The sequence below is a fragment of the Apis florea genome, unplaced genomic scaffold (genome assembly GCF_048593485.1).
Source record: "Apis florea isolate Af1SG1 unplaced genomic scaffold, ASM4859348v1 contig_1914_pilon, whole genome shotgun sequence".
NCBI classification, from domain to species: Eukaryota; Metazoa; Arthropoda; class Insecta; order Hymenoptera; family Apidae; genus Apis; species Apis florea.
Window position 1 is genome coordinate 982737 of NW_028256504.1, and position 14393 is coordinate 997129.

At 25.4% G+C, this 14393-nt stretch overlaps 1 protein-coding gene across 5 annotated transcripts; it reads right to left on the bottom strand.

Moving 5' to 3' along the window:
• Nucleotides 1-910: 910 nt before the first annotated feature.
• LOC100864793 (uncharacterized) lies at nucleotides 911-12652 on the bottom strand. 5 transcript variants are annotated; one of them, XM_086914507.1, is made up of 7 exons: nucleotides 12170-12652; nucleotides 11919-12005; nucleotides 7254-7569; nucleotides 2119-2191; nucleotides 1867-2028; nucleotides 1604-1757; nucleotides 911-1057 (listed from the first exon to the last, which is right to left on the bottom strand). In XM_086914507.1, the coding sequence occupies exons 4-7, from the start codon at nucleotides 2188-2190 to the stop codon at nucleotides 942-944; spliced, it is 504 nt and encodes a 167-aa protein (XP_086770633.1). In that variant the 5' UTR covers nucleotide 2191; nucleotides 7254-7569; nucleotides 11919-12005; nucleotides 12170-12652; the 3' UTR covers nucleotides 911-941. The 5 variants fall into 5 exon arrangements, with proteins under 5 accessions (XP_086770633.1, XP_086770627.1, XP_086770635.1 ...); XM_086914501.1 differs by lacking the exon at nucleotides 7254-7569; XM_086914509.1 differs by lacking the exon at nucleotides 11919-12005 and having other exon boundaries at nucleotides 12170-12385.
• Nucleotides 12653-14393: the final 1741 nt, after the last annotated feature.

Consider the following 14393-nt stretch of genomic DNA (forward strand, 5'->3'; position numbering starts at 1 on the left):
CTTGAAAATGGAATCTATTTTCATCCCGCCAGGGATCAGCCTCGTCTTTTTGATATCGCAATAACGAACCGACCGTAGTGTCGGTTCTCGAAAAGAAAACGCGTTGTTTTCTCGTAGATCCATTTGAAACGCGTTTCGTAATCGTGCTTTTACCCTCGAACGATGCTCGTTTTTCGGCTCAGTATTAGATACGGTATTTATTCGTGTGATATGCTCTTATCGCGGATATATGATCGAGAGTCTCCTTTGAACCCAGTGAAGCGAATAATAGTTCCACAGCGAAACAATAGTTCATAATAAATTTCTTTAATACTTCTCAATCTCTCTTCGTTTTTCGCTATCATTCTTTACGATTGCTGTTAAAAGTTTGTGAATATGAAACGAGGTTAGAATATTCGTATTTCTAGCAATAAGAATATAAATATTTTTTATCTTATAATCTCATCTGTACAAAAATTAGTAAAAAATTTTCAATATATGAATACATGATTCATTTTGATTATTCGTTTAATAATTTATTTTAAAAATGTAAAGAAGTATTGAATTTAGATAAAATATATATATATAGTGATATAAAGTTTCAACTTTTTATACAGAAAAAACTGTTAAAAATAAATATATAAAAAATATCGAATATCATTCGAGGGAGCATCTTGGTGCTATAAATATATAATCTACTCATGACTATTAATCTTATTTTACAAACATGATTCTGCGGTTTTCGATAAATTCTTTATCGACGAAAGGCGTTGTCTCGTGCTTTGGTGCGATTGTGCTAATTGATCATTAAGTATATAATTTTTCCCAAAGTAATTAGATCATTTTTTCATGTAATTTAGTTTTCTTTTTTATTTTTTCTTTAAAAGAAAAAATAGTCTAATTATTTTGCGAAAAGAAAACATCTCGATCATTTTGTTCTTTGTGAAATTATCGATTTATTTTCAAGGTCTTCGATAATTATACGGTCTTCCATATGGATCGATTCGGCTGTTCATTTTATCATACCTTAATTGTTGGAAATAACTATACACTACCAGCCACAAGTATACATAGATTACTGGAAAAAAAAAACAAGATTGATTATAAATCAATTTATATTTGAAACATTTTTCAAATTATTGTGTTTAAAAAAAGCTGAAGATTATGAATGTAACAAAAATATTCTTTTCTTTAAATATTGTTGAATCTTTGTAACTCGAAATTCTCTAAAATATTACAATTTTGCTTATCCCTGTATATTTATTCCTGTAAAAATTTCTACAAATAGAAGATATAAATTAATCATTATTCGAATTTTATTATATTTAATTTGAAATTTGAATTCTTTTTCTACAATTTTACAAATAAAATTTTTATCACAGCTATCTCGAAGAATTTACGTATAAATAACTCAAACTTCGAAGATAAAATTTCCATAACCTCTTTTACCTTGAGATTCGAGATATCAAGATTCGATTATATTTTCAATGCTTTTTAATTGAATCTATAAATGATGACTTATTAAAAAGATATTCGAATAAACTAATAAAAATTCACAAGAAAAAACAAAATATATGAAAATATAAAATATCACAAAATATAAAAATAAATATACGACACTCACCAATGGTTAGGAGGCCAATGATGAGCCACAGAATTCCAATTATTACGTCATGATATACGAAGAACATGATGGACGTATAGAGGACACTCACCAATAAACCAACTGCTAATATTAAACCCAAAACTACCCATGGTAGCATTAAAAATGTTTTTTTCTGAAAAAGAAATATTTTAATTTATATAAATTTAAACAATCAAACAAATTCTAAAAACTTTATTAAAAAAAATTTTATTCTATAAACTTGAAATTGATCTAGATTTTACCTTAAGAGCGCCAACTATGAGCAATGTTGAGATCAGAATCGTCATGCACAAATTTATCGCAAAAATGATCCTGACGATGCTCTGGTCTACAATGTCGATCAATATTGTTTTCCATTCGACATTTAGAGTAAAGATTAAGATTAATGAAATAATTGATAAGACCTAATAAGTAAATATGTTTTTATAAAAATATGATAAAATGTTTTCATTAAATATGATAAAAAATTAACTTATTTTTTATTATATACTTACTATACCCAATATTCCAGTGAACAATGTCCCCGTTTTTAACGAGTAACATTTGCAACACGTTGTGAGTTGCATTCTGAAAAAAGAAAAATAATTATATCAAATAATAATATTAAATGGTATTTCAAAAAAAATTAAGATTTTTTCTTTTAATCTTTCTGTTATTTTTGTCTTTTGCAATGTATCTTTATATTTTGGCATAAATCCTTATAATAAGGTTAACAGAAAAATTAACAAATTTTAATATTTTCATATGATAAATTTGATATGAAAAATTTATATTTAATTTATATTTTTAACTGAATATAATATGTTCAATTAAATGTGTCAAGAAATTTAAGAATTGTTCGTTTAGTGAAACAAAAATCAAAAAAAGAAGAAAATTAAGAAAAGCTATATTATAATTGAAGAAAAAGCATATAAGATTTGTAAGATTATTTTTAGTCATTTAAAAATTTTTAATTTTTACACTCTTCAAAAAGTTTCTCAAATTTGTATTATAAGATTATTTATCGATCTATTCTTTCTTCTTACAAATATCAAACAGGTATTCTGATAGTATTTAGATCGCAGATAGAATTAGAATCTGTGATGCTTGCGTATTTTTAAAATTGATCGACAACCAATTCCTCATTCCTGATACAATAACATTTCTTGTTTTCTCTTCACGAATTCTATTTTATTTACGAGCTATTACTTACGAGTTGTGTAAAATTTCAATATTGAATTTTCAACAAAATTTTTTAATGTTTTTCATTTTTTATTATGATTAGCGAGAGAAAATTTTTTACACATATATCACGAAAATATATGTTAGATTTTCCAAAATTTTTGCACTTAAATTCTTAAACAAAAAAAATAATTGTAAAAAACATTGCAAATTTATTATATCGTCCATTATAATATCCAATATTTGTAACTTCTTTATTTAGCTATATTTTATTATTAAAATTATGACTCAATGGTTCAATTTTATCGTTTAAGTCATTTTTATTGAACGAAATGTCACGAAACGTTTCCTTTTCCTTTCCTCGAGTCGTCATATAACATCAACTATGTTCTCATACCCACATAATGTGATCAACGCATTAGCATACGTGATATTACATCAAAAGTGACGCTACATTACACCTAACCTTACTATCTATTTTTATTCGAGTTCGAGCACGACATAAAAATTTCTAAATGTTGCTATTATGCAAACAAGAATATTCTGTTTGTTGCATCATCAAAGATACGTTTATTTTAGTGAAATTTAAATGTACAAGAAATACAATATTCAGAATTTGAACAATTATTTTTTTAAATTAAAAATCGTATCATGTAACTGTGAAATTTAGAGTAAAGATAATGGAAATTAGATTAGATTTGAATTATTAGATGAAATCGAATCATTAATAAAATTATTTTAATTTCTTTGAAAATGATTCCAACCAAAGTTTGATTCAACAAATTTAATTTTTTGTCCATTTTATCTATTGGAAAGTGAGGTTAAAATAATTACAATTAAAGTCTTTTGTATCGATATAATTTCTTTCTGATTTATTAATTTTTCACGCCATTGTCAAATTGTTCTTTCAATTTTTTCGAAATCGAGCGGATTGGCAACAATGATCACAATCTTGAATATGTGGCATTAAAACGACGATGTTTAATTCGCGGCACGCCGAGAATAGAGGGAATATGGGTCATTGGCATAGGTGGTCAGCATCTATTTTCGCCTGTTTGTCGATTCGCCTCTCTGGTCTATCCATTGCTGACCTTTCTTTTCACGTTTGTTATTCCTTCAGATTGTGATATCCGGTCGCCATATTACCACATCATCTTAACTGAATAACCCTACTAAACAAATTACCGAGCTCTTTTATCAATTGAGACTTTAATGAATTAATCAATTTTTATGATAAAATAAATTAATCGTGAAACTTTTGATTAATTTAATCTCTAAATTTTTATTGTAAATTATATTATTTACATTCATAGTGTTTACCTTTTTTAAAAAATTTCTAAATATGATGAATGATTTTGTTTTATATTTAAAAAACATTATTTTGGTCTTAATATATTTTTAAACATTACCAAGTAAAAACTTAATATTTAATCTTTTAATCGAAGAAAATAAGAAATCATAATAAATTAATTAATTTCTAAAACTTTTTTAATTAATTAAATTAATGGATTTCCAATTTTTTCCAATGTCATATAATTTGTATTAAAAATAAATTTTTATATTTATAATTATTAATTTATCTAGATTGACTTTTAATTTCATGATTATTGAGAATTCTGATTAAACAATATTCTTTTCAACAAATTATTATCATAAAATTTAATCAATATTAATATCAATATTATTAAATATTATTCAATAATAATTTAAATATTTCATATCCTTTCTCGAAAAAAAAAAATAATCATCATAAGAAAATATATTGATAAAGTGCAATTAAGAAATGAAGTTAAATATCGCTTAAAAAAAAAAAAAAAAACAAAAAAAAAGTGAGAGACAGGAAAAGGAGATCGCCATGAGATTCGATCGATACGAGCGACCCTGACGGTCATAGTGAATACGAAGCTAAGACGAGGTCTCACGAGCCCCATAAGGAAACACATCTCGATCCCTTGTTGTTCCTGCGATTTCTCTGGTTCACCTCGTGCAAAAAGGAAACGTGTCGTCTATGAAGAACCCGTCGGATGACATTGGCCGCAAGTCGGTGTTTTGCTTTCGTTCCACTTCTATCTTGCTTTTAGAACGCACGAATTCGTGATTTATTTAACCATTAAGTGGCACGGGACACGACTTAATAATAATAATAATTCATGGATCCTAACCTATCTAAATTTTATACTTTTCGTATCTCAGAGAAGAATTATTTAAATATCTTATTTATAATATTAATGTTCAATAAATTGATAAATTAAAATATATAATATAACGTATTCAGTGATAAATAAATAAAATGAAAATTAAAGTTATACATAAAATATACAAAGATAATAAGTATATAAAGATCTTGTGATTTATAAAAATACTAAATTTATTGGTAATTTTATATAAGATTTATCTAATTAATATACCATAAATGTTCATGTATTTGTGAAAAATCTAAATATAACAAAATAAAACATAAAAAAAAAAAATAAGGTATAACTTATGATAAAGAATAAAAATTATTATTTAAATTTCATTCTTTTAATTGTTAATTCATAAGAATTTCAATATACACAACATCCGTATCATTAATCAATTATGCATTTATTATTTTGTTTTATGATCTTCTACCATTTTTTGATCAAAATAACGTTAATAGTATTCATAAGTGGAATAACATTTGCACACAACTTGCGTTCTATAACGAGCGATGACATACGAAATAAGGTCGCGTAAAATGAACCATTCAAAGGCAAAATTATGAAAAAATCGCGATTGCACTTATAATATCTAAACGCGATTTAACCTTTAACTTTGTTGTTAACTAGTTTTAATTGCGTTTCATCGATTGTAAGTCTAAGAGAAGATTAAAATTGCGGGTTTTGATGTATGCACGAAGTGACTTTGTCAGTCTGTTCGCAGTATTCGTTGCAAAAAAACGCGTTGCATCATCTAGCAAGAGATCACGCTCGGCCTCGAGAGGTTATTTTCCACGAGAAGACGATTTACTTACAATGTTTTCTTTCAAGCACGATTTAGGAAATGTTTTGAACTTTAATTGAGAAAATATGTTCTCATTTGTTGGTGTTGAATTGCCATTGTTAAGTTTTGAATTAAGAGTGATTTTAAGATTATTTAGATATATTTAACCTTTGAAAGTTATATACTTTATAACATGTAGATTATGTATTTTATATTTTTTAATCTTCATTATATTTATTTATCACTGAATCACTTGAAATTTTACACTATTGTTATATTAATATATACATATCTATTTATAATAATTATTAATTCTTGAATATTATATATCTTAATTAAAGTTATTTCTCCTATATCAGCAAATGAGAAATTTGTTTAGAATACCAATTTGCATGATTCAAACAATGAATATATAATTAAGAATATGAAAATGAAAAATTTGATGTTCTAAATATTAATTGGAAAATTAATTATATATATCCAGTATTAAGTAGAATGTAGATGAAAGTATTTTATATAATAAGAAAAATGATGTGTAAGTATCAAAAAAAATTTTGAAAATGTGAATCTATTGTTCATGTGGAACAAGCTCAAAACAATTGCAGTAATAAAATGAGTAAAATCCATATTAAATTTAGACGAACCATGTGCGATGATTGATTGAAAAAAAAATAGAAAACCACTTGATACACGTGTTTACGCGACGCCTACTCAATTATTCTTGACCTAGATATGAGCAAAGGGCGGGCTTAGCAAATACTTCTTTTTCTTCGATTAGAACACTGCCCTTTCATGAAATGGATACCGATATCACGCAAGCTTTTTATTTATGATTCGTTCACATAATGGATATTTCTATCACGAGATAAAACCAATATACATATGAATAGATTTCTATTCATAAATTTATAAAGATTAATATCTAATCTCAAAGTAATATTTGAAGCAAAACTAATAAGCATAATGCAATTTTCAAATCTTTTATCATCAATTTTATTGTATACTGTGAAATTATCAATGAATATTTTTATCTTTTCATTGTTTTATTTTTGATTCGATAAAGTTAAATAGCATTTTTTGATTCGCATTTCAATTAAATTGAAAAACAAAAGAGTCTCAAAGATGCATTTATTATATGTATTATAATAAATTGATAAATCAACTTATTATACAATATTGCATGTAGAGTTATTTGGCATACTCTAACTGATGAATAAACATCTTTTTTTTAAAACAAAAGTTAATGGAAAAAGCTACTTACAAATTATACGCTCAGTTTTATTTTATGTTCCTCTAAACATCTCTTTCAAACAATGCAAGAGGGAAATTAAATCTTTTCATTTGAGAACCTTTGAGAAATGATAATGCCACACATCCAAATTGATCTCGTGTTAAAATATACAAGTTTGTTATTATTAGTGATTAAACTTCATGATAAGTTAAAAGTCTTAAAAGTCAATGATATTATACATCTTTTAGATAAAAAACATTATATAAACTATACCTTTGGTTGTGGTAGAGAGAGAAAGAAAAAGCTATGCAGCCATCTTTGTTAATTGATGCTGCACTACACACACAAATTTAATTATCAGCAGTATGTATAATAGTAGTTTTTCTTAGTTACAGTATTTGTTGCCATTTGTCATTATTTGACACACAAATATAGATTATAGAAATTCGATTTTCTTTTTTCGTCATCAGTTTTACATTGTATCACGTTTGAATTGATCTTATGCTGATATTTAATAAGATCATAATAGGATAAAAAATGTAATTTTTTCATATTAGACACACAGTTTTGTTCCACTTCTCTAAATAAACTAGAACAGAAAATGGCAAAATCTTTTAGAATAAAAAAGTTAACGCTTGTTGACAGATTTACATATAAGCAGTGAGAAATTTTAATGTAAGTTCTTTTCATATACTAGTTTGAAGTCTATGTATCGCGTCACACAATAAAGACGATCGCTTAGTGATTCGTAAGTCGTAATCAGAATTTCCAATTCAGATCTTTATCACGACATTCCTTTATTTGTGCAGCTTTCGTGATGATCAGAAGTCAGGTGCAGTCGTGGCATATCGATATCTTGTCGCGTGTCGCTTCTTTCGTAACCGATTTCCGCGTTCACGAAACAGGAAACAGGAAAAACGAGAATAAATAGAATTGCACTCTATTTTCTTTGATTCGCGAAGAAAGGGAAAACTTTTTTCCACGTGTCGTTCTTGAATTTCAATTCAATCATTTGTGATATTTATTCAATTAAATTTTTGATCTTTAAGATCTTTGAGAAATTTTTTATACGAATTATAAGAATTCTATTATTTTTTTATTATCACTTTTTAATAAATACATAGAATTTTATTGCTTTCAGTTATTATTAGTAATTTTTTATTTTTACAATCCCAATATAAGGATTTATTTTTAATCTAAGTTTTAATTCAAGTTGTTTTAAAATTTAATAATTGTAATCATTTAACGAATTTATAAATAATTTAAAAATAAATTAACAATTTTTCTTTAATGATTAACGCAGGAATTTTTTTTTTTTAACAACAAATTGGCGACGATATTTTTGCTATTTTTTTCCCCCGGACACGCCTCTATTTTTAATTATTGTGATCATTCTTCGAATGATAAACGAAAAAAAAAAAAAAAGAAATAGAAGCAAAGAAAAAGAAATTTATGGATGAACGATGGTATAGATAAACAAGATAGAGAGACAAGAGAGGAAATTAGAAATGGTTGTTCGCGAATGGACCACGAAAATCATAGAAAAAAGCAAAAGGATGATCACGGTGGCGGCGAGCGAAAAGTAAAAGGAGGCCAACACAATCGCGATCACGACTGTGAACCATGAAAATGTGTATGCACGAAGTGCGCAGCAAAATAAAGTGTTTCGTAAATATAGAAAATATATATAGAATACTTAAAATATTTTTCTTTAACAAGTCAATCGTTGATAAAATAGATTTGAAATGTTATTAAAATGCTATTTTAATTGGATTTTAGATCTATCAGAAAATTAATTTTTCATACAAAGAAATATATTTAACTGTTAATAAATTTTTAAACGTATCTTAGATAATGCATCTAGATAAGATAACTGGGTTCTGTACTTATTTAAAATCACATAAATTTCATTATAATTATTTAAATTTAATTAAATTCGTTTTTTCTTTTTAAAATGAAAATTGATGTGTAAAATGGCATTGAGTTGAATCTAGTTTAGTATAATTTCATTGTCTATGCAACTTTTATCTCGCATGGGCCTATTTTTTATTCTGTTTTATTTTATCACTATATTATTGATAACTGAGTTATAATAAAAATAATACATAAATCACGCATAAAATAAAAAATTTAACTTTTAAGAAATCATATATAATTTTTTTTGAATTATAATATATATTTTCATCGTCATCGTGTGAAGATCCTTAAATCTATTACTATAAATGTCTTAAAGCTTCACTTAATGTGAAAACATCAAAAAACTAATATATCATATCGGAATTTTAGAGAATTAATATCAATAAGAATGGACAAAATTAAGAGAAAATGAATAAATGCGAAATAAATAAATTTTTCTTTGAAAAAATGCAAATTTTTCTTTAACTTTCAGTTATTAAAGTTGATATAATTCTCAGAATTTTTTCTGCTATTTATAATTGAGCTCGTTTGTTGTTAATAAAAAATTAAAAAAAAAATTTGGCAACTCAAGAGTATGTAGATAATAGATAATAAAATTATATAGACTATTTATGCCTCTCTGTGTTATCTATGATAATGATAACGTGATAATTTTATGTAGAAAATTTCACAAAAATTTAATTTTTGTACGGAATGATTCTTGGAATTATCACTCATGGAGCTCGTCTCGATTTCAGTAATCCAAGCTGCAAGCGTTTCGTTTTTTTTGTTTCCAAGAAATTTTGCTTTTGCTTTGTACGTGACTTAGATCGTTAGATCGTTGCAGATAAAATAATGGTTGACGGTGTTTTGATGAAAAACTTTTAAACTTTTATAACCTTTTTGTACAAATTAAATTAAAATTAATAATAAATTGAACACATGCTGATTTTTGTAGGTTATAGTTACTACAATTAAAAAAATATTTTTATAATAAGTCTTTGTTAATATTACTAATAATTATTAATATTATAATGTAATTTGTGAAAAAAAGAATTCTTGTCAAATTCTTGTATGAAATTAAATTTTTCGTATCGATATTATTTTTTTTTTTTCGAAATCTGAATTTTATGAGCAACTTTTACGTTGTTGCATGGAAGTTTTTTTTTTTATGAGCAACGTATTGGAATTTAATGTTGACTCATCGTTCGTTTCGATAAACAATCTGCCCGAAACATAATAAACGGTGAAAAAAAAGACGAAAATCGAAAGATATCTGAAAAATTTCAAACTTTAAATATATAACAAATATTTTATTTAACGAAATACTTAGTCACTGAATTCCGAATGATTTTATGATATAACATCGTAGAATTCAAATATTTTATTTTACGTAAAGATATGATATTATAAAATAAATAGTAAAACGAAAAATTATTAACACGATCGAAAAGCGAAATTTCGAAGACATGAGCATGAAAAAATTCAATAATAAAAGTTTTTAATATTTCTTCTTTTTCTGTATCTTCTCTATAAGATAAAATATCATAAGTAAAAAAAAAATCAACGTGATCGAAAGGCGGGAAATTTGAAAATTTAAAAATGTGAACATTCGAGAATTCAAAGAAAAAAAAAAATAAATAAACAAAATTTTTACTTTCGTTGTTCTTATAATAAAAAATGTAAACACAAAAACAAATTTAAAGTTTCGAAAAATTCGAAACTGCGAGTAAATCTTTAAAATATTACGCGTTTACTGCGTAACGCAGAGGCTCGTTATCTCGCCGTGTTTCCTAACACTTGGCGAAGAATTTTTAGCGTTATTTACACATCTTGCATGGTCCATGGTAAACATTGGCCGTGGCAATTTTTGTCTCGTGTGCTCGTGTTGTAGGCCACGATGCACTTTCATCGCACGAGCGAATTGAAAAAATCGCCGACTCGCCGATTATACAATTCTTCGCGATTATCGCCAATTAGCATGAATAATGGATAGTTTTATATTTGTATTTCGCGTCATAAACTCGAAGCTCGTCCTTCGTTTCGAGTTTTTACGATTAAACGAACTATTTGCCTCTAAATAATCTTTATGATATTTAAAAATATATATCTTGGTTGTATCTTGATTCGTCAAATTTTTACATAATTCTCTTAAATCAAAGTTTTTATTTGATAATTTGGTGAATAATAGAGAGAAGCTTATCATTAGAGAAAATTTGATATAAATAAATTGTGGATATTTATACAAATTTATATATATATCAATTTCATGAATGCAATTAAAAGAATAAAATCTAAATGGAGATTTGTTTCGTCTTAATATTATAACAAGAATTCTAATTTAAATATTTTGTATATTTTTACATGTTATGTCTATCCTATATTTTTTAATATAAATATAAATTTCTTATAAATACGTAATCAACAGTTTAAGTTTAAATGGAAGTGATGGAGTTTTTAAATTGAAGAAAATTAAAATATTTTGTTATATTGTAAGAATGTATAAATATAAGAATTAATTAAAATTCTTAGAAAACATATTACAAAACCAAAAAATTTAAGAAGCGCTGAGAAGAGTTTAATAAGAGAAAATAAATTGAATAAAAAAAATTAATAAAATCGAATCAAAAAAATCAATTACTATCTTCGAATCTTTTTTTTTTTTATTTTATTTACAAATTTTCCGTTTTCTTGTATTAAAGGTTTATTAAATAAATGTAAAAAAAAAAAAAATCTAACAAATTTCTTCCGAAACATACTTTTTAATTTCATTTTTATCTTTTCTCGTATATCAATATTTGTAATGTCGTATTTTATGTTGATTACAAACAAAATTTTTTTTACGAACTTTCGTCAATTATCAAAAAATCTTAGAAATTTTTATCTCACTTACTTTTGAAAAATCAGAAAAATAATCGAAATCTTTGAAATTTTCTTATTTTTAAAAAATCAGGAAAAATCGCATTGTGTTAACAAAATTTTTCAAATCTTCGATTCATTCACTTTTGAAAAATCTTCGAAATCTTCAATCTACTTACTCACTTTTAAAAAATCGGAAAAAATCTTCGTAATCATCGATATAATATTCACTTTTGAAAAATCTTCAAGATCTTCGATGTGTTTGGTTCACTTTTGAAAAAATCATCGATATATATTCACTTGTAAAAAATCGGGGGGAAAAAAATGGTTTCGTAAACAATATTAAAATTTTCCAAATCTTTCGATTTATTCACCTTTTTGAAAATTCGGAAGAAAACTCGCGAAATTTCTCGTCGATTTCATTTACTACTCACTTTCAAAGGAAAACCGTTGACTTCGAAAGATGGAAGATGTCGCCTCTAGGCTCACGGGGTGCGCGGATTCCAAATGGACAACCGGAAGAGAGTTTTCAAAGGAGCTTCAGAAATTTGGATGGCGCGATGCGCAATGATATTAGGTCCAGCGCGATCCGCTCGCAATAGGAGATGGTCAGAAACTGTGCCAAGAACAGTACGTCGCCGTGGCAGACCGCGAAGTTGTACACCTACGATGCGTATATACACCTACACCGGTGGCTAACCAACACAGTATTGCCACGGCGATCGGTTGCCGCGGAACGGAGCGAAGAGAAGAGGAGTTGATCGCTGTTACATCGAGTTTTTTTTCTTTCGGTTTGAAACGAGGAAAGTATTATTATTAATATGTGAAACGAGAGATGGAAGAATCGAGAAGATGCGATATTGATACGCGATTAGAATTTTTAAGTTAAGGTTAAGTAAATAAGAGTGGACGAGGTTAGGAACGAGAACGTTGAATATTGGATGAATAATAATAAGATGGAAAGAAAAAGTTAAATTTATATTATGATTATTTCGTTGATTTTAATTATATTCAGAATTATAGAGAAATTAGTAATTTGTATGTGGAATTAATGATCTTAAGTTTTTTGTTAAGTTTTAATTTCTTGTTTCTTTTTTAAATATATCTTTCCATGTTTTAATTTTTATTTTATTTATTAAATTTATTTTTATGTCAATTCTAATGTACGTGTTTTTCTTCACAATTCACAATATAAATGAGCAAAATTATAAATTCTTATAAAATGATAATTTTCTTATATCCATACGAAATATTCAAAATTGTTATTTGTATTGTCTACATATTACATAATAAGTAAAAATTTGTTGTTATTTACAAATAATACTTTTTATCAGTATTAGAATTAAGGATGATCGAATGAAGAGTTTGTTAAAATAAAAAATAAGAGAAAAAAGAAAAGTTGGAAAATTTGAAAATTTAAAGACTGAAAAGATTAGAATAGATAAAATAAAAGAATTTAAATTGAAGAATTTATAAATCTTAAAATATATAAACGAATAAAAATATTCGAAAGAAAATTAAAAAATTTTTTCAGAATTTTTTCAGAATTTGAAAATCTAGAGTTTAAAAATTTTACATTATTTTAGATAAAAATTAAAAAGAAAAAAAAATAGCTTAAAAAATATAGAAATTAATAATTTTTAAATTTAAAAAATTTTCTGATTTATAAATTTATATACGATATAGATGTATAAAAGATTTAAAATAAAACTTAATTTTGATAATCTATGAAAGTTGGAAATAAGATATTTATAAAATCTATTTAAAAAAATAGAAAAGGAAATAGAAAATCGGAACGATTAAATGGTGGTTAAGGAAGAGCAAACAGGAAGTGCATTTAATTAAGTATATTTATTAAGTTTGTTGAATGGCACAATAATGAGATAAAAGGGCGATTGAATTGAACGAACCTCGTTTGTGAAGATCATCTAAATTAAACCAATGTTTGAATAAATTTGAATTTTATGAAAATTAATGAGATCTTGAATCTTGATCATTAAAAAAAAAAAAAGCACATAATTACTTTTAATCAAAAAAATTTTGTTAACGTACAATTTTACTAGTAAAATCATTATTGATTAAAAAAAGATATTAATAATAGCAATGCATGGATTACAAAAGATCCAAAATAAGGTTATCCAATAATTAATATCACAATGTGAATATATGTATACAATAAAGATTTTATTTTTTTTTTTATCATTAATTTATACTAAAAATAAAAGAAGTTTGGTAAATATTTCTGAAAATGTATCATTCCTTAATCTCCATGAATTTTTTAACGTGTCGTCAAGATCATCACATTGTATAGTTTATAAAAATTTTATATGGCGTTATATATATATTAAAAAGTTACTAATCCAAACTCTAATAATAAACCATAAAATTAAATAAATTTTTGTTCGATATCAATTAATCTATCGTTAATTCTAAATTTCATTTCATCACAAATCAAAATTAAACGAGCTAAATAACTGATTTAATTCGCATTGGCAATTTCTTAATCGTAACCATCAATTGTCTGTAGCAATAAACTAAAACTTGATCTAAAACTATTTCGAGGAAGAAAACATTTTTTTTTTAATAACTTTTTAATATGACGAATCGAGTAAAATCTTACTCACAATATTACTTCAGGATTTTTCGTGAATAATCGTC